This window comes from Pelodiscus sinensis, chromosome 5 (genome assembly GCF_049634645.1).
Source record: "Pelodiscus sinensis isolate JC-2024 chromosome 5, ASM4963464v1, whole genome shotgun sequence".
Classification (NCBI taxonomy): Eukaryota; Metazoa; Chordata; order Testudines; family Trionychidae; genus Pelodiscus; species Pelodiscus sinensis.
In genome coordinates this window covers 110,182,061-110,202,336 of record NC_134715.1, presented here as the reverse complement: position 1 = coordinate 110,202,336, position 20,276 = coordinate 110,182,061, and the positions used below count along the sequence as shown (strand labels likewise).

General features: G+C 43.4%; 1 protein-coding gene across 4 annotated transcripts in view; it reads right to left on the bottom strand.

The window, feature by feature from the left end:
* Window positions 1–20,276, bottom strand: part of SLC2A9 (solute carrier family 2 member 9) — a 182,865-nt gene that overhangs the window by 47,382 nt on the left and 115,207 nt on the right. For all 4 annotated transcript variants that reach the window (XM_075930736.1, XM_075930735.1, XM_006128181.4 and 1 more), the window contains one exon: window positions 17,975–18,050. In XM_075930736.1, the coding sequence (XP_075786851.1) occupies window positions 17,975–18,050 (76 nt within the window). The remainder of the gene's footprint in view (window positions 1–17,974; window positions 18,051–20,276) is intronic.

Sequence of the window (20,276 nt, the reverse complement as noted above, 5' to 3'; positions counted from 1 at the left end):
TCCTGATGGAACTCTATGAAAGTCAACAGACTTACACTGTAGGCTCAATGTAAGTGCATAGTGAAACCAAAATTAAGTGTATTCATTTTGAGATGTCACTGATAATATCTTATTTAATATTGTGAAGGGTCACAGTTTATCTGAATACCTTCCATATACTGATAGACAAAAATGTATCAAAATCCAAACCAACCCCTAGTATAATTTCTGCACAGGTTCTCAACCAGGAGTATATGTACCCAGGGGGTAGGCAGAGATCTTCCAAGAGGGTACATTACTTCATCTAGAATAGATACTTGTCTATTTTACATCATTGCTAACATTATTAAGTTTGCAGATACTTAGTGCTTTGGAATCATAATTCAAAATGATCTGGACCAACTAGAGAAATGGTCTGAACAGAATGAAGTTTAATGAAGTTTAAACAGAATGAAGTTTAATAAAGACAAATGCAAAGTATACCACTTAGGAAGAAACAGTTCCCCCAAATTTCACTGGAGACCACCCCAAAGTTACACTCATATAGATTTATTAAATGAGGAATTAATCCATTACAGGGTTAATCTCAAGAGGACTGAGCTGTCACTGAATGCCACTACAGGGTTAAACTGAAGGGGCTTGAGTGCACACACACACACACACACACACACACACACACACACACACACACACACACACACACACACACACACACACACACACACACACACACACACACACACACACACACACACACACACACACACAGAGTTGCAGAACAAGCCAAGGCATATTGACTTGGGAAGTTTGCCTCTAGCCATGGATCCCCGTCAGAGAGCTGGTCAAGAAAGAGAGCTTCTGCCAGGTGCTCTCCCCTTTTATAAGAGCTGGGCAGCTCCTGTCATTCACACAGGGGTCCTACCCAGAGCCGACCTGAGCCATTCATGAGCCCCGGGAGCACGGTGCCGCCCCTGAGAGTGCGGCGCATGCCCAGCCCTGCCCCTGGGTGCCCAGCACATGCACGGCTCCACCCCCACCCGGTCTGGCAGCCCGGTGCGGCGCCCCCTACAATGGGGTGCCCCGGGCGGTAGCCCGGTCAGCCGGCTCTGGTCCTACCTCCACGTTACTCACTGAGGAACCTGCCCAGACCTCCCGCAGTCTGGGTCCTTTGTTTGCTTAAAGCAGCCTTGTGTCTTTAGTCACCAGTTGGCTCCTGGCTCTATGTGTTTAGCCTTGCTGTTTCCCTCACCCCAAACAGGCTCCAGTCTCACACACACACTTATTACAGGGGGGCACGCATCTTAGAGCAAGTTACAAGCAAAGTGCCTGAGAGTTACAAAGAAAGATTAGAAAGTTGAAAGACTCGACAATCACCAAGATTACAGTAGGTTTCTGCACTTATAAAGCAACCTGGCTGAGAGTTACAAAGTTGCAAAGGTCAACAATTGTACAACAAGGAGCAGAATTTAAAAGTCAAGGTAGCTGAAAGTTACAAAGAGACAAGTACAAAGCTTCAAAGCTCAATAGTTACAAAGATACCATCCAGAGCACAGCATCTGACTGAGAAGACAACTACCCCCCTCAAACAGTGTTCACAGCAATGCAGTCAGCAGCAGGTTCTGTCATTCTCTAATATGTTGTCAGGACCTTACAGTTTAATGCATTTCCACAAAATGTGTGTAAATAAAGTAATAGCTCAGGCAGAGGCTTTATGCAACAGGAAAAATCAGTTTCACACATACAGAATGGGAAGTGTCTCTCTAGGAAGGAGTACTGCAGAAACGGATCTAGGGGTTATAGTGGACCACAAGCTACATATGAGTCAATATGAGTGTGATGCTGTTGCAAAAAAAAAAAAAAAAAAAGCAGCAAACATGATCTGGGATGCATTAACAGAAGTGCTGTGACCAAGACATGAGAAGTAATTATTCTGTCTAGTCTGCATTGATTAGGCCTCAGTTGGTGTACTCTGTCCAGTTCTGGGCACCACATTTCAATAAAGATGTGGAGAAATTGGAGACGGTCCAGAGAGGAGCAACAAAAAATGATTAAAGGTCTAGAAAGCATGAGCTATGAGGGAAGATTGAAAGAATTGGGCTTATTTAGTTTAGAAAAGAGAAGACTGAAGGGGGACACGATAGCAGTTTTCAAGTATCAAAAAGAGTTTTACAAAGAGGAGGGAGAAAAATTGTTCTCCTTGGCCTCTGATGATAGGATAAGGAGTAATATTCTTAAACTGCAGCAAAGGATGTTTAGGTTGGACATTAGGAAAAACATCCTAACTGCCAGGGTGGTTAAATGCTGGAATAAATTGCTTAGGGAGGCTGTGGAATCTCCATCACTCGAGATTTAAGAGATCTCTTGAGATCCCTTCCAGTTCTAGTATTCCATGAAAAGCACAAAGAGTCAGTATCAACTAAAATTTCACAAAATAACTTGTTTATAGTATTCTATATACTATACACTGAAATGTAAGTATAATATTTATATTCCAATTGATTTATTCTATAATTATATGGTAAAAAGAGAAAGTGAGCAATTTCTCAGTAACAGAGTGGTGACTCTTGTATTTTATATGTCTGATGTTGTAAGTAAGTGAGTGAGGTGAAACTTGGGCATACCCAAGACAAATATGACTCCTGAAAATGGTCTAGCAGTCTGGAAAGATTGAAAGCCATTGCCTTAAAGAGATAAACAAGTGAGAACCCTTGAACTTTGCTGGTTCAGATCAAATGGAATCTGGACTCAAACCTCGCCTGGTATTGGTTATGCAAAACCAAAACCTGGCCACTCCCTCAGTTCATCTCTGTGGGAGTACATGCTGCAAAAATTGACATGACTTGCAATTGCCATTGTGAAGCAAATTGACATAATTAGATTGTAAGCTCTTATAAAATCTTCACACCAGGGGTCCTATCCAACATTGGCAACTTATCTCCGATACCAGTAGACCTGCACAACAGATGAATATTAGTAAGTAAGGGGGTCTAGTGTCTTAAAAATGTGAGGGAATTAGGGATTTCTTATGGTTTGTTCATTCACATTTGAATAGCAATTCTCTGAGTTCAATTACTGTGGGAGTTACCTCTGAAATAGACTATAAAAGACTGTAAAATGTCTAGAATATTTTCTGTTTAGATCTAAATGTTGAACACGTGAAAAGGCACTGTAATGACCCTCCCATTTATTTATTTAGTACAAAGGAATATTAAAGGTTACTTCCTCCAAAGCAGTTTTTATCTGTCCTCTTACATAAGAATACCTACCATCTGGGAGGATTTCATAAGCTTCTAACTCAGGGAGCATGCCAAGATTTTGGTAAGTGGTCAAGAGCCACACTTTTCTATGAAGGGAGTGCAGGGTGCAGAAGGGAGCTCAGAGTAGGGGACTGGCGTGCAGGAGAGGATGTGGGGTCAGAGGGAATTTGGATGAAGGAGGGGATCATGATCTGGGGTCAGGGCTTTGGGTGAAAGGTCTAGGAGGGAGTATGGGTATGCTTATGGGTACAGGAGAGGATTCTAGCTTGGGTGAGGGCTGTAGAAGGAGGTTCAGAGTCTTGCAGAGAGTTGTGTCTTGGGGTGGAGGGAGTGTGTGCAGAGGACTTGGGTGGCGACCTAGAGCAGAGAGTGGAGGTGAATGAGGGGATGGAGTGCCAGAGGGAGGCTCTGGACAGAAGGCACTTATTTAGGCCACTCCTGGCCAGCAGCCCAGAAGGCGCCTCAGGCAGGGTTCCTGCCTGCCAGCAGCTCCAGACTGCTCAAAGAGGCTCTCTGGGTGGCATGCTGGAGGGGGAAAGTTTTGTGTGTGCTTGTGCCTTCAAAACAAACTCTCAGCTGACTGGCTTCCCTCCACGCAAGCATGCGGTGCAGAGCGACATTGAGCAGTCAGCCACTTTGAGCAGCATGGAGCTGCTCTGTGCCTAAGGGTCCTGGTGGGGTGGGCCAGATTAAAAGGTTTGGCAGGCCGAATCTGGGTTGCAGGCCATATCTTGCCCAACTCTGTTATAACTGAAAGATTAAAGACCCTGTTTGAAAATATGGAGGAGCTTTAAAATAAGTGGCTTTTCAATTAAATACAGCTCTCCCTTTCCCCGCCCTCTCCCCTGGATTTGTTTAGATGCCACAGATTTCTGTTGAAAAAGGAGGCTTATGCACTCAAGCATAGATCTAACACCTGCTGGGAGTACAGAAATGAGACTCAAGAAACACATGCATCCCTGTAAGTGGAGATAGACAGAACAATACCACACACGAGAGCCTTGCAATATCAGGACTACCTTCTGAAATACAAGTTACATTTTATGTCAATCTTTTTGTTTCTGGCAGCACATGAACGGAGACATGTAACTGTGAATGGTCTAACCCTCTTCTTTTGTCATGGATCCAGGAACATTTTTACTGCCCTTGCAGGTCAAACAAACCTCCTGACTTTCAAAGATACCCTTTTCTCACAACCAGTTCCACTGTTCATACAGCTTTGCGTTGACATTCAGAATAAGAGCCAGACTGATTTAAAATCTAAATACCAACCTCAAGGTGCAGCAATAATTTTCTCTGAATTTCCTCCTGTATACAACATGCCACCAATTTAACAGATGCCAAACGTGCAACTACCTCAATTTAACATACATACCTTGCATCTAAATTCAATCTTGAATCACTTTCCATACAAATTCTAGTAAACTTAGAACTAAACCATAAGACAAGCCACAAGCTACAAAGACAAAAGTGAAATATCCTTCTTAGGCAGTCTAGAGCAAAAGAAAAAGAGAAAGAAAACAACATTTCAAAACTAGAACTGCTGAATTTCTTTAGCTGTTTTGGACCCTAAAATTCAGAGCTGGATCGTCTTCTCAACTCAGGTTTCCCATACAATATTATAAAGAGATAAGGAATTAGATTCACAAGGTTATAAGAAATGCATGAAAATAGCATCCAAATAAATATAGTTAATTCTCCACAAATAAATAAAGTTAAAGAGACGGATCAGAAAAGACAAGTCAAATGCCCAGGTAGAAGCTCACCCTAGGACACAAAGTAACCCTTCTCTTTCTCCCTCATTCAGTCAATATTTTATTTTATCTAAGCATACAGTCATTCTGAACACTTGATATAGCTCAGCTTGTCTGGTAGCAGACTTTTCAACTGTCTCTGATTAACCCTGTCTCTGTCATCCTCCTAGATATGATTAAAATATCAAAGGCAAAGTGAGAACTGAACACAATATTAATCCCATACTTGAACTGGATCCAAACTGGTATAATCTCCAGAGCAAAGATGGTTAGAATAAATTTCAGGTAACAGAGCTAACACTTCAGATCTCTGAAGGTTCACCAAATTACTTTTACTCACTGTTCCTCAATCAGAGGCAGATTTCCTCTCTACTGTAGCAAACAGCTTTTTTATTCCATTCCACAAAACAAGGAATATTAAAGCGTGTCTCTGTTTCTGTTTATTAAAAGGTTTATACCTTTCTTCTTTGTTTATATGCCATTTCAGCGGTCAAAAGTTAGACAGCATGATTGTAATCAACCTGTAGTGGTCTTAAATCAATGCTAATTTTTTTTCAAGTGAACAAATAAATCTGTTATTTTCAGTTTGCCAGAGTTGCAAGATTCTGCTCTAAAAGTTATTTCCCTAATTTCATGATTTTGGGGTGGGGAAATCTTACTACAGTAAACTTCCGATAATCTGGCACCTTTGGGACTCAGGGGGTGCTGAATTATCGGATATGCTAGAGTATCAGGAGGTACTCCGGAAGGGGGGCTATGAAGGCTCTGGGGACAGGGTTGGCGGGGGAAGCCCCGCGCAGCCGCCGGCAACAGGCCAGCTGGGGCTGCAAGCGGCAGCCGGTGACTTGGGGAAGCGGCGGGGCAGAGCAGCTGGGGTGCTGCAGGGTTGGTCTCTCAATGCCACCCCTCACCTGAGCGGCGCTGTGGGACCAACCCAGCAGCACCCCAGCTGTTCTGCCCCCGGCTTCCCCAAGTCTGCCACTGGTCATTTTCAGCAGCGGCCTTGGGGAAGTGGCATGGAGCAGCTCCAATTGTCCGGCTGGCCGGAGCACTTCGGGGTTCCAGTTGGTGCCAGACTATCCGGAGTGCCGGACCACTGGATGCAGGACAATTGGAGTTTTACTGTAATTGGACTGGCTACACAGCAGTGGACAAATAGCAGATATGCAACATAATTACATACAAAATGCAAAAAACTATTTAGAATACTTCACAAAACTAGATAAAAAAACATTACAAAAGCCAAGATTGTATTAAATTTATGTGCCAAGTCAGGAAATATCTGAACTGCTATTTAAACTGGACATTTTTGTACCCGTAATTCATTTACACATATTTTTGGCAACAGATTGCAAGTGTTGAATTGCAGGAACAGTTCCTTGTGGACACCACTCATAAGGCCCAATTGGAAAACCTTATTGCCTATTGCTTACCTCGTCATAGGCTGACAATAGTAAGATTTGGAATTATATTAATATTCAAATAAACAACTACAGCCAGCACTGGAGCTGGCTGCAGGATGACAATTCTGTTTCACGAGAACTTTTGACATTTGTTTTCCTTCTTCAGTAGAAGAAAACAATACCTTTCCAAAACTTTTGTGAAAGAGGAATTTGGGTCACAATACAGACAGTCCCCGGATTACGTACAAGATAGGGACTGTAGGTTTGTTCTTAAGTTGAATCTGTATGTAAGTCAGAACTGGCGTCAGCCGCTGCTGAAACTGATCAGTTTCAACCGCGGCTGAATCTGGACGCCAGTTCTGACTTACATACAGATTCAACTTAAGAACCCCAAGCGTCCCCAAGTCAGCTGCTGCTGAAACTGATCAGCAGCTGATTCCAGGAAGCCCGAGGCAGAGCAACTCTGCCTCGGGCTTCCTGTAGTCAGCGCTGGTCAGTTTCAGCAGCGGCTAAATCAGGACGCCTGGGGCAGAGCAGATGGGGTGCTGCTGGGTTGGTCCAGTAGTGCCCAGAGCGGCGCTGCGGGACCAACCGGCAGCACCCCAGCTGCTCTGCCACAGGCGTCCAGAGAAAAGCCTAGACTGCTGGGGGGGGAGGGGCGTACTAGCTGCACCCCCCCACCACCCCAGCAGACCAGGAAGACGCGGGCAGCGGACCGAGACGCACCGCGGTCCCACCGCCTGGGTCCTCCACGGCTTTGCTCCCCGTCTCCCTGGTCTGCTGGAGACCAGCAGACCAGGGAGACGGGGAGCAAAGCGTCTGAGGACGCCGGCAGCGGGACAGCCGCGGGGCGCCTGGGCTGTCCCACTGCCGGCTTTCCCCGCGGCTTTGCAAAGCCGCGGGGAAGCCGGCAGCGGAGCTGCCCAGGCGGCCTGGGTTGCCTCGCTGCCCGAGCCCCTCCGCGGCTTTGCAAAGCCTCGGGGAAGCCGGCAGTGGAGCAGCCCAGGTGCGCCTGGGTTGCCCCGCTGCCCGAGCCCCCCCCGCAGCTTTGCAAAGCCTGGGGAAGCCGGCAGCGATGCAGCCCAGGCGCGCCTGGGCTGCCTCGCTGCTCGAGCCCCCCGGCGGAGCAGGCAGACCAGGGAGACGCGGAGCAGCTTTTCTCGCCTGGAGTACACGGGCGGCGGGACCATGAGGTCCCGCAGTCCGTGTACTCCGGGGCAGCCCCGTTCGTAACTGCGGATCCGACATAAGTCGGATCCGCGTAAGTCGGGGACTGCCTGTGTACATTTTCAGATAGAAATCAGAGTTTTTGTATTTGGGAAGCCTCTCTCTTTCTCCCCATCTTCTTGACAAAATTAGTCATAACTAACACGTCTTAGTGAAACATTCTGGCTTCAATTTAACAACATAATCTGATGAAACTTCTCTTACAAGGAAATGTTCCAATCTTCTCTACTCAGCATAATTTTCTTTGAATTCATGAATATATACATCATCTTTGCTTTCTGATCAATTAATCAGAAGTAAATTTTATTCTGGATCTTCAAGGTGCATCTACACAGCCCTGTAACTCGAAATAAGGTATGGAATTTGAGCTATGCAAATTGCATATCTTATTTCATCATTTGGCACTGTCAACACAGTACCAATTTCAAAATAAAGTGCTATTCCAAAACATCCTGTACTCGTCGTACATTGAAGTTTACAGGGATGGGGAATAGCGAGCCAGAAGTAATGGGCTTGCCGTGAAGATGAGGGATAGTTATTTCGGGATACTCCAGTACCCCCAAACAGCATTGCAGTGTAGATGTACCCTGCTAGTAGATGTACTATTCTAGCAGTGTTGAATAGTAGTTTATTGAAAAAAATCATTCAAGAAAAAAAAGTACAAATCTACTCCTTTGCTGAAGCAGCCTTAATGTTGGGTTAGCCATCTTCTGTAGGATTTTTGTAGTTCATAGGATCCTTGGAAGGTCAAGAGAGTAATAGCACCTTTCTCCCTGCAGCTAGTGTACTGAACAATAGTTAAGAGAAACCTTGTGTATCTCATGATCCCTGGGGCCACTGTCATTTGAAGGAATTTAGTTAACTAATTTTACTATTTTAAGTTCATAAATAAGTGTTGAACCCCAGCCTTCGGATATTTAGGAACTAAGGCACTTTAGGACAGAACATCACTGGAAAATGTTAGGAAATACAGTTTAGCTTTTTGTTTGTCTTTGTTGTAAGCAGAGGGATATCAACAATCCATCAATATACCTGTAGTTAACATTACAGTTTCAATACTTAAGATTTCTGCGTGGAAAACATCTGCAAACTTGCCTGAAAAAAAAGGGGGGGGGGGATCCTGAGTGAAGAAGTGACAGCTGTTCCTGGTTAGTGAGGAGCAGATGGGACTCTGCCATATGCTTTTATGAAAGTGACAGACAGAAATCATCAGAGGTTCTAACAGGAGAGAAAATATTGCATTTGTAAATGAATTATTATGGCACTGTGAGGCAATTAAAAGTATTAATTTCTATACACTGTGGGTTGGATCCTCAGCTGGGGTAAACTGACACAGCTCCACAGAAGTCAACAAAGTTATGCTGGATTTATCCTAGCCAAATATCTATATTTGTTGACCCACTAGAAGCCATCTATAACTCTTGCTGAAGTCAATATGAAAGCTCCAATTAACTACAAAGATAGTTAAGGCATATTCCAAAACCTTAATTATATCACACAATCCATACCAGCTTGTTAACTCAGGTGACACTCATCTTTCCACACAAAGCTAAGAACTGTCACATAGTTTATTAAGTTGGACAGGTTGGATCTTCCTGGTCCGGCATCCTAGGAACCTGACATCCTGAACAAGGGAATTTACCAGACCAGGGGAAGTCCTTTGCCACCTGCCTGCCAGCCTCCCACCAGCTCTGCTTCCACCCTGGCTGTTGGTCCTGGCTAGGTTGCCAGATGCCAATCCCCCTGCCTCCAGCTCCAGCCGGCTCCCCTCGCACCAACCTGACTAGGCTGCCGCCTGCCAGACCATGGATATTATTGGACCAGAGGGTCCTGGTTCTGGGAAGTACAACCTGGCTGAACATTATTGCTCATGTTCCAGGGGAAAACATTCTCTCAGATTTATGGCAAACAGAAAAGATTAAAAATAATGTTCACGTCTACTTACGTTACTATCCGAGTTACAATAATCTATCTATATTAGAGAGTTTGTGCATATGTCTGTCTGAGTCCATTTGTTCAAGAATCCCTCCTAAACGGTAAGAACTAGAACCACTACATTTTCTAGGCAGCTTCCTCTTATCCTAACTTAAAGCAAGGTCAGGGTTTGCTTGTGCCAGGAAAATGTGCCTGGAATCCAAATTGTTTTCCATAACATTTCTTCTCCATTGAAGAGCTGGAGCCATGCAACACAGCTCTAGTTCTCCCCAACCCCCGGAGGAGCCAGCAGGAGCCAGGCAGGTGCAGTGCTGCCATTGCTGCTGCGGGTGGCCATGATGAGTCTCCCCCAGAACCTTAGCCTGAGTCCCCCACTCCCTGGCCTGAGCCCCCGCCATCTCCCAATACTTTTCCCCGAGTACCTCACACCCCCAACCCTCTGCCCTGACTCCTGCACCCCCCATACCACCATTTCCCTGGCCTGAAGGACCCGAGCAACACCAGATAAGTCTTCTTGTGTGCTATATATTAAAAGTGAGAAATTGTACTTTTTATGATTAATGATTGCATTAAGCTACAAACATTTCCTCACCATGATCATAACTTTAACATTAATATGACCTTTGTGTTGGCCACAATGCAATAACTTCATTCTGGCATAGAAGGCTCACACAGGACCTCCTCTCCATTTAAGCTCTTGACCAGTTTGAAGTCTAGCAGACGTTTAACAGTCAGACGTAAGCCCCTGAGTTTCTGGCCCTAGGTGTCTCAAGCTAGACACCTAAAGACACACGAACCAAAATTTAGCTGGTGCTATGAAAATCTGAACCATAATGCTGACGAAATAAAGTAAATTAAACTATTTTATGTTCATAGCATACATTTTGCACAAAGATGTTCAATTTATTAATATGTTGCATTACACACCTCTAGGTATTTTAAAAAATCTCCTAGTAAACAGAAAAACTTTGAGCCTAGTCAGTTACTCTATTTAAAAAATATAAAATTAAGATGAAGTGGCACACTGATTAATTTTCAATTACTACAACCATTTTCCTATTTGCACAATGAAATATATTAACTGTTTCCCTTACGTTGGGTAGCACACACAACAGAGAAGAGAATTTGAGCAATACTATATTAGTCAATAACATATCAGAGTATCGAATTTAAGTTAAGTTACTACTATACATTATTACTTTTACCAACAAAGACCCAAAAGTAGAGCTTCCCCTTTTAATTTTAAGTTAAGATGACATAGCTACAATCTACTGGATTTTGATGTTGAAGTAGCTATTTGCCCAGTGGCTAGTAACTAATTTAGGGGCCCAATCCTATAATTCTTCACTCACATGAGTAGTTTCACTGCAGCCAATGGGACCACACATTTATATTTATTTGAGCAAGAATTACACAACTGGATTCTGGAATACTTATTAATTTTTTGGAATTTCATCTATACAATTCTGCTTATCTAACACCCAGAAAAAGAACCCATTAAACTCATTAAGTCCCACAATCAGCAACCCCTTAAAAAAGCACTTGGAGTTCTGAATGATGGCTCAAGATTCTACAAAACTGACTATATCTAGGTCTTAGCTTAATTACACTAATGCACAGTATGGGTGGTTCCTCAGTCTTCATAGATCAGTTAACTAATATGTGACTGATGGTTTATCAACTTTTCCTGTCTGTAAGCCCCCTCTCAACTCATCTAATAAGGCCCATTTAGATGGACTAAAATTTAATTTAATTTTAATTAAAAATTCATTGATTATTTTTGTTCCATTTCAAAGTAATTAGATGTCTTATCTGTTCATGTAAAAGGAACTAAAGCAATCTGGCATGCAATTGTACATGAAGAACCAGTAAGAGAAAGGGGAACACTTCCTAATGTGGGAGCCAGCTCTATAACTGACATAGCCTGTGCTCAATTCATTTGTTACCACTACTTTCCTCTCTCCACTTGGAAAACTTACCATTTATTCCTACCCTTTGTTTCCTGTCTTTTCATTGGTTATCAATCCATGAAAGGACCTTCCCTCTTATCCCATGACAACTTACTTTACTTAAGAGCCTTTGGTGAGGGACCTTGTCAAAGGCTTTATGGAAATCTAAGTACACTATATCCACATGTTTGTTGACCCCCTCAAAAAACTCTAGCAGATTAGTAAGGCATGATTTCCCTTTAATTTCTGATTTAAAAGCAGATTGTCCGCAGGGGGTCCCAGTGGGGAGTTGGGATCCCCTGTGGTCAGGGGCTGCTGCTGGCTGGGCAGGCAGCCTGGCTCAGTCCCAGCTCATGCCAGGTGCTGTATCAAACCCAGCTGCGGCTCTGCATTTTAAAATGCAGTAGAAGCTGGGGGAAGGGGTGGAAAGGGAGGGAGGAGGGCATGCTGCCTGACTCCTACTGGCCTTTACATTGCAGAGCTGCAGCAGGGTTGGGCCGGCACCCAGCACGAGCAGGGCCCGAGCCAGGCTTCCTATCTACTAATTGAATAGCAGATACATCCCTAGTGTGGTCCCCTTTCCTGCTACTTTGACAATAAACATCATCTACTCCTGTCTAGTGGCAGTACACATCCTAAGAGTCAAAGAGTTGGACAACCATCCCTACTCACCAGACCACGTGTGGGGATCATCACTGTACCTTGGCACCTTTATTTTAATACTTAAACACTGATGCTTATGCATGGAAAAGGAGCACTCCTCTTCATAAGCCTTCACTCCTTGTGTAGTAGCACAACAAAGACAGGAAGTTGCTTCTTCACCGGTTCTTTCATTATACTGTTGAATCAAATAATTCAGGGCAGTGTTCCCTCTAAGCTGGTAGGCAGCACAGCGTCACAGATGATTAATCAGTGCTGCCCAGTCAGTCAGCTCTGTGCATGAAGCCATGAGCCTGACTGGACAGGGCTGATTAATCACCTGTGAAGCTGTTCTGCCATGCAGCTTAGAAAGAACACTGATTCAAACCAATGTGACAATTCAGCAAATATTTTGTGGTATAACAGTGTCCTGCTGTTTAATAGCTCTAAGGTTTAAATGAGTAGAAATGTCCCATTTCCAGGACAGACTACAAAAAACATGGCTGGCTCCATTTTAAAATAAAAATGCAAAGTGAAAACTCTTTAGGACGTGACTGTGCTACACTGACTTCCACAGGGTAGCACCTTGCTCAAAGAGTAGCCCACTTGACTTCAATGAGACTACTCACAGAGTCAAGTATCACTCAGCATATCAGTTGTACAATCAGTACATCTATGTTCATTTTTCTTATTTAGACATGTAGATATAGATTCAGTGTCAGCCCCCACAAAATCACGTATAACTGAAGTTAATGGGAGTCTCATATACTTAAACCACTGATGACTTTGGTATACAGGCAGTCCCCGGGTTACGCGGATCCGACTTATATGGGATCCATACTTACGAACGGGGCTTTTCTCGTCCCGGAGGACGCGGCGCGTCTCGGCATCCCGCCGCCTGCGTCTCCCTGGTCTGCTGGGGGGGGGGGGCGCAGCTAGTGCGCGATTCTCCCCCCCCCCCCCCCCCCCCCCGCAAACCAGGCTTTTCTCGCTGACACCTGTGGTAGAGCAGCTGGGGCGCTGCCAGGTTGGTCCCGCAACGCCAAGGAGCGGCGCTACTAGACCAACCCGGCAGCACCCCAGCTGCTCTGCCCCAGGAGTCCTGATTCAGCCACTGCTGGCCAGTTTCAGCAGCGGCTGAAATCAGGACGCCTGGGGCAGAGCAGCTGGGGTGCTGCTGGGTTGGTCCAGTAGCGCCGAGGAGCAGCACCCCAGCTGCTCTGCCTCAGGTGTCCCCAAGTCAGCCGCGGCTGAAACTGACCAGTGGCTGACTACAGGAAGCCGGAGACAGAGTTGCTCTGCCCCGGGCTTCCTGGAATCAGCCGCTGATCAGTTTCAGCAGCAGCTGACTTGGGGACACCTGGGGTAGAGCAGCTGGGGTACTGCCGGGTTGGTCCCCGCAGCGCCCCAGTTGCTCTGTCCCAGGTATCCAGATTCAGCCGCTGTTGAAACTGATCAGGGATGATTCCAGGAAGCCCGGGGCAGAGAAACTGGACACCAGTTCTGACTTACGTACAAATTCAACTTAAGAACAATCCTACAGTCCCTATCTTGTACGTAACCCGGGGACTGCCCGTACAGCAAACCGCAGAGCTGGATTTGAAATATTAAGGGCTAAATTTTGATTTGGACTACGCAGCCATGTAGAATCATAAAGGAACCTTCATTGCACCTTTGCAAAGTCTCCCCAGACCTTGTATCTGGGCAACGAGAGAGAAAAGAGTGGACTGCTCCATGCTTGCTTGCTACCTCAGGCTAGGAGGAAGGGATCAGAGAGGATTGGAACATGGGCTCTATTTTCCAATACACCAGCCAGCCCAGATATCTCCGAGCAGGGGTGCCATAACTTACTCTTGGCAAAAGGTGGCAGCAAATTGCTACTTCCCCGCAGCCCCAACTAGATAAAGAGAAATCCGGGAGCCTAAGGGCAGGAGGGCCAGCCAGCCAGGGCATCAGGGTTGGAAGCCCGGCTGGAGGCCAGACCGGGGCCAGAGCCCCACGGCAGCTTCCAGCAGCCCACAGCAGCGTGGGGCTTCGCATGAGTCCCCCAGCAACACAGATCACCATTGGGCTGGAGCCCCATGGTAGCCTCTAGGAACTTGGGGTTGAGGTTGGAGTCTCATGGCAGTGCAGGACTAGAATCCTCCAACAGCTTCTTGGAGCGTGGGGCCAGGGCAAGAGCCCCGTAGAAGTTCCCTGAGCATGGGGCTGGAACCCCATCGCAGGAGTCACAGCTTCTGCTACCCAGGGAGCCGGCAACAGCTAGGCAAGGTGCTCAGCCAAGTGAGAGGAGTGGGAGGTGAGACAGGTGCCTTCTGGGGCAGCCTTGACAGCTAGTAGCAGGAGACTTCCCCTAGTCTGGCAAATTCTCTCATTTGGGAGCAATCAGGTCCCAACGGTGCTGGACCAAGGAGGTCCAATCTATACTTTTTTTTAGGTTAACAATATAGGGTAGGTTTTCTTTTATTATGAAATATGGCTAATGATGGAAACTAGTTTCCATTTCTAAAAGAAAAATGGTCCTTTACAGAAACAAAAGAAGCACAAAAATTCAGAGCCTGCCCAGACAAAGGATAACTGATCAGAGGGGCAGTTTCACTGTGGGTAAATCTGGCCTCATTCAATTTAGCTAAAGTGCTTTTAATTTTTTTAATGGAATCATCATCATAATGCTTGGGGCAGAATCCCTCGACTCACTCCCTCCAGACTTGGAATTTAAGCTGAAAATCCCTCGTATTCACAACAAATAGTTTACAATTATATCTACCAGGTATCACCCAGCCTTCACAGGGGAGCTCTGGCAGGTTCCAAAATATTTCAGGACAGGACCTGTGTGTCTCATGCCAGTTCTTGTATCAAGTGTGAGAATAACATTTCTTCTCAGGTCATAGTAGTCATGTTAGATGGCTTTCAGTTTATTTGCTAGGCCTCTTAAACCACATCAAACCACTATATGCAATTCCCCCCCAGGGACAAAATTTCTCCAGATTTATTACCTGCCTCAGAGATGTTCATTAAACAAACATCAGTAATTATTTAAAAAAGCAGTCATGTAGCACTTTAAAGACTAACAAGATGGTTTATTAGGTGATGAGCTTTCGTGGGGCAGACCCACTTCTTCAGATCATATTCTGAAAGTGAAATGGCATGACCATTATATAACAGAGGGATACAATGAAGAAGAAAACAAATCAGCTACATAGAATAGAAGGTAGGGACGAGGGGACGAGGAAGAGATAAGGAAGGAGGAAATTGCTTATTGTAAGAGTCATATTGTACCTTCTATTCTATGTAGCTGATTTGTTTACTTCTTCATTGTATCCCTCTGTTATATAATGGTCATGCCATTTCACTTTCAGAAAATGATCTGAAGAAGTGGGTCTGCCCCACGAAAGCTCATCACCTAATAAACCATCTTGTTAGTCTTTAAAGTGCTACATGTCTGCTTTTCTTGCTTTGCCAAAATCATACTAACACAGCTACTTACCTCTCGTTACTTTTCATCGGTAATTATAGTTACTGAGGAAACATTTTAGCATCCCTATTAAGTCAGGAATACTATCCCTAGCCCATAAAGACACACATAACATTTATAAACCTGGAACATTCATAGACTATTATATAATGTGTTGATAGCATCTATCACAGTCACCACATTTTTACCAGCAATTAGGATTATATGACTGCATGAGAATGGTCAATGGATTGGTTTTAGAGAAAACAAGTATTACGTTTTCTTCCTTAGAAGGAGAAACAAGAAAACATAGCTTCAAGAAAAGTGCTGTAATTTTAGAGATTTTCTATAGGCAGAAGTCTGCAATAAAGAACAGAAGTTTCAGTCTTCCATACTTACATGTATTGCCTCAATACAAGTGCAAAATGTATTAGAAAATCCTGACTAGCAGCATTAACAGGATAAAAGGTAAGTGTACAAAGTTGAGTGAACAAAAATAGAATCTATCACAGGAAACAAAGGGGGGGGGGTGGGTGGGAGAAGAGAAAAATGTGGAGGATTTATTGTAAAGATTTGAACTCCAATGTACATTTGAAGTTTTGAAAACTAATGAATAATTTTTAGGGGTGGCCAAAATGACTCTGCAAATTTGCTTCTATGGGGTTTTTGAAACAAAAATAAGTGGAGGTGACTAGTGTTCATACTTACAGGAGGTAAATTATTTCTGTGTGTTTAAAAGGGAAATTGGCAAGAAGTTTAAAGTAATTGCTTGAGCTCCCAAGACTGAAAATGCCTTTAAAAAAAATCCAGCAATTTTTCACTCAGAATTTTGTTTCGAACATGACATACTTGGGCAGATTGACATGTGGTCTTATTAAAGCATAAGTGGATTGCATGATGATTTGCAAAATGGGTTTTGGTGCCAGGATTGGGTGGGACTTCTATTCTCTGCTGCTCCCTAACTCCCACATAGGTAGGTAGGCAAGGGCAGAAATGTGTCAGCTTTTTCAAGCTAGTTTAACCCACATCCAGCCAGAGAGCATGGAAGGGAGCTGGCATAGATTAGTGACAGAGCTGTTTGCCCAGAGCATTAGGAAAGTAGGAAAGAACTTCTCCTGCAGTGTCATGGCTACATAAAACCCCACTGGGTTGGGGGGTGGAGGTGTTTACATATTACAATTTAGCCATATTTATTAAACAATCCACACAAAAACAGTATGTTGCCTTTGCCAACTGTATTCACAGTAGTAGTTAAATAATGAACGCCATCACCAAAGAGAACAGTGGCCTTAATAAGAAATTATGCCAACAACAACAACGATGCACAGGTAAGGAAATGGAACAAAAGAATCACGTTACATTTCAGCTCCATAAAAAGAGAAAGGAGAAAATATGCAGAATGAAATGGCAGAAGTGATGGGGACAGAAACCTTGCTTTCATATTTATAATAAAACAAACAGGAAGGAAAAATCATAAGTGTAGTTTATTTTCCCACTTTTGTAAAGATTAATTTGTTACGGAATCTTTTTGGGGGGAGGGGAGCCACCACATTGTTTAGGCACCACATATTGTACACAAATTGAGGCTGCTTAAATGCATCTTTCTGTATCTGCAAACAAACTGTATCAAAATTAGCTACTTGGAAATTCACAGGGCTAGATTCTGTTCTCAGTTAAATTGATGTAATCCTGGAATAATGTTATTTAAGTCATGTAGTTGTTCCAAAATTACACTGATGTAACTGAGTTCTAAATCCAGGCCATTAGGTATCAGTGCTTTTGAACAAACCCTGTTCCAAAAAGAGTTCATTGTAATAGACTGCAAACTAAGGATAACATACAGTGGATCAAGTTGTATCTTTTGCTACGAAAAAGCCTAATAAATCCTGAAAGAACTAACAAACAGGTACTCAGAGTACAAGTGTCATTACTGGCACACTATCGACATGCTCTTCTAAATTCATGCAGTCTATGTAAAATTGACATGCAATGAGGAACCAGAAGCATTATCGAGGGGAGATTAATCTTTTTGATCATCATCTTATACAAGATGCACACACAACCCCCTGCCACACATGTGGCAATGTCTAATGCAAGGTTTCTCAAAGTGGGCTGCAGGCCCGCTTTGTGAAAGCTGCTAGAGGGCCTGCACCGCTTTGTTTACCCAAAGTGTTGCCTTGGCTGGAAACAGTGAACAAGAGGCAATGCATTAGGCTCCATGGCTACAGACCTGTTAGGTAAATAAAGTGGCTTGGGCCTACTAGTGACTTTCCCAAAGCAGGCCCATGGTCCACTTTGAAAAACACTGGTCTAATGTAATGCATGTTTTAGTGTTTGGTGCATGGAAAATGACACAAAAGTGAAAAAAATTACTTACCTGGGCCAATGCAAAATGATGCAATTGTTGCAAGAATACAAAATATACTGAGATAGGGGAGCCAGTATGCATGATTCTGGAAAAAAAAGCAACAAAAAATAACTCATACTCCTATCAAAAGCTGAGTCAATAATAAGAGATCACATAGAATGAAAATATTCTATACATATGTTCCATAGACTAGGGCAGTGTTTCTCAACCAGTGATACAAGTACCCTTGGTGGTAATTGAGAGAAGTCTGGGGGGTAGGTCAACAACTGAAATTTGGGGAAAACTGAATTTTTGTTTTAAGTTTTACAGTGCTTTATTATTTTTGTACTTTTTATACCCAAAAATTTCATCGCCTGCCTGGCTACGATTAAATTGTTTAAACAAATGTGTTGCAATGTTAGAAAAAAAAATTGTATGTCTGAAAACTGTAGGTACTGGGGGTACTTATACATTTTTTTAAAGGGGTACTTTATAAAAAAGGTTGAGAAACACTGAACTAGGGTTTATGCTAAAAGTTAGTCTTAAAAATCAGTATTCCTGAAATATTTATTAGATAATTTATTATTCAAATTATACTAAAATTAAAACTTCGAATGCATACACTGAAATGTCAAAAGGTCTGCTGCACTGAACAAGGCTCAAATATTCAAATCTCATAACTTTTTACATGTTGCAATTCAGCTAAGATGTGAAAGAGACTTATCTTGTGTTGCACAAATTCTGTTTAGTCATCTACCTGACATATTAATGAAGGCCAGCATGGCTACTTTTTTAAATGACAAAAGGTAATCTCTGTGAATGACAGACTAAACACATGGCTTCAATAGAACAGGGCCCTGTTTTCCAGAAGCTGGGAATGGGTGACAGGAGAAGAATCATTTGATGATTATCTGTTCCATTCATTTTCTCTGAAGTAACTGGCACTGGCCCGTGTCAGAAGGCAGGATACTGGGCAAGATGAACCTTTCCTCTTACCCAGCATGGCTATTCTTACATTCTAAGCGTCAAACAATGGACAGTGGTTGCAGTCAAGCAGGATGGGATTTTCAGCCACATCCTGAAATTATAGACAAACAACCCAGTGGGTCTGAATCTGCAGTCAAGGAAAGTTTTGTATGGAAAAGGATAGCCACGGGCTATCAAGATGATTTTGTCTACAGAAAACAGACTCAACCATAATACAGGTAAAAAGTAACCAAAAGGAATAATCTAAAATTAATAAGAAGAACGTAAAGGAAGGTAGCGTTAGATTCAACAGGATTGCTAAATTATATGCATGTTCCTGCTAGCTTGAAATATTGAGAGAAAATTCTACTTAATTACCAGCCCACTGTCCTTGATTCATTTATGTAGCAGAGTAGTAAACCTCCCTGTTTTTCCACCACACTGCTGTGGTCTCATCATATTTCTCAGAAAATGTTTAATAGCATATAGTAATATTCACACTCATTGTAACAAAGTCTTTATTGCTTTTACAAAACATGAAGATATATTCCCTTACAGTATTCTGAAGCATCATCATAAGTATACTTGTCAATATCAATGATTAAAGTATAAGTTCAAACAGAACAGTAATATATTGATTGGTTTGTTTGCTTTTAACTTGTTTTTTCACTAATTCATACATTACAATATGTGAAGGATTTTCTCGGCATTTGTGAGAATTCATAAAGCTATACATTTATCAGAGAGGAGCTCAAGGTCCAAAGTCTGGATCCAAACACAGATCTAAATTTCTCAGCCCCTTGTACAGAGAGGAAGTAGGTGCAATTCAGAACCAGATACAATTTTCCTCAGAGATCAAGGCTGTTGTTAAGTACTATTTAGATATTTCACAGATTTGTAGTGTTTAAAGACAGAAGACACCATTAAATCATCTAGCTCAGCGGTGGGGAACCTACGGCTCAAGGGCCTTATGTGGCCTATCAAGGGTGTGTGTGCAGCCCATGAGACATTTTGTTTATTGTTGCCCATGTGCAGGGTTGCTAGATTCCGCTGGTTTCCATCTGGGTAGTTCTTTCCTACTGGGTAGTTCTTTCCCACTGGTATTATTAAAGTGGCATGCACATAAAGCAGGGGCAAGAGAGGCAAGGTGCATGCTAATTGCATACAATGACCATGAGAGTCGTGTGTTCCCTCTGCATCCAATCAAAGTGCTGTTACGGTTCAATGGGCGCACCCCAAAATACTACATACACAAGTGCAATTAGCGGAACTACCGTATAGCTCAGGAGGCTGTCACAATTGAGACAATCTTGCGGCCCACTGAAATGAAGAAGGGCTACTCATGCAGCCCACTTGCTAGTCTCGT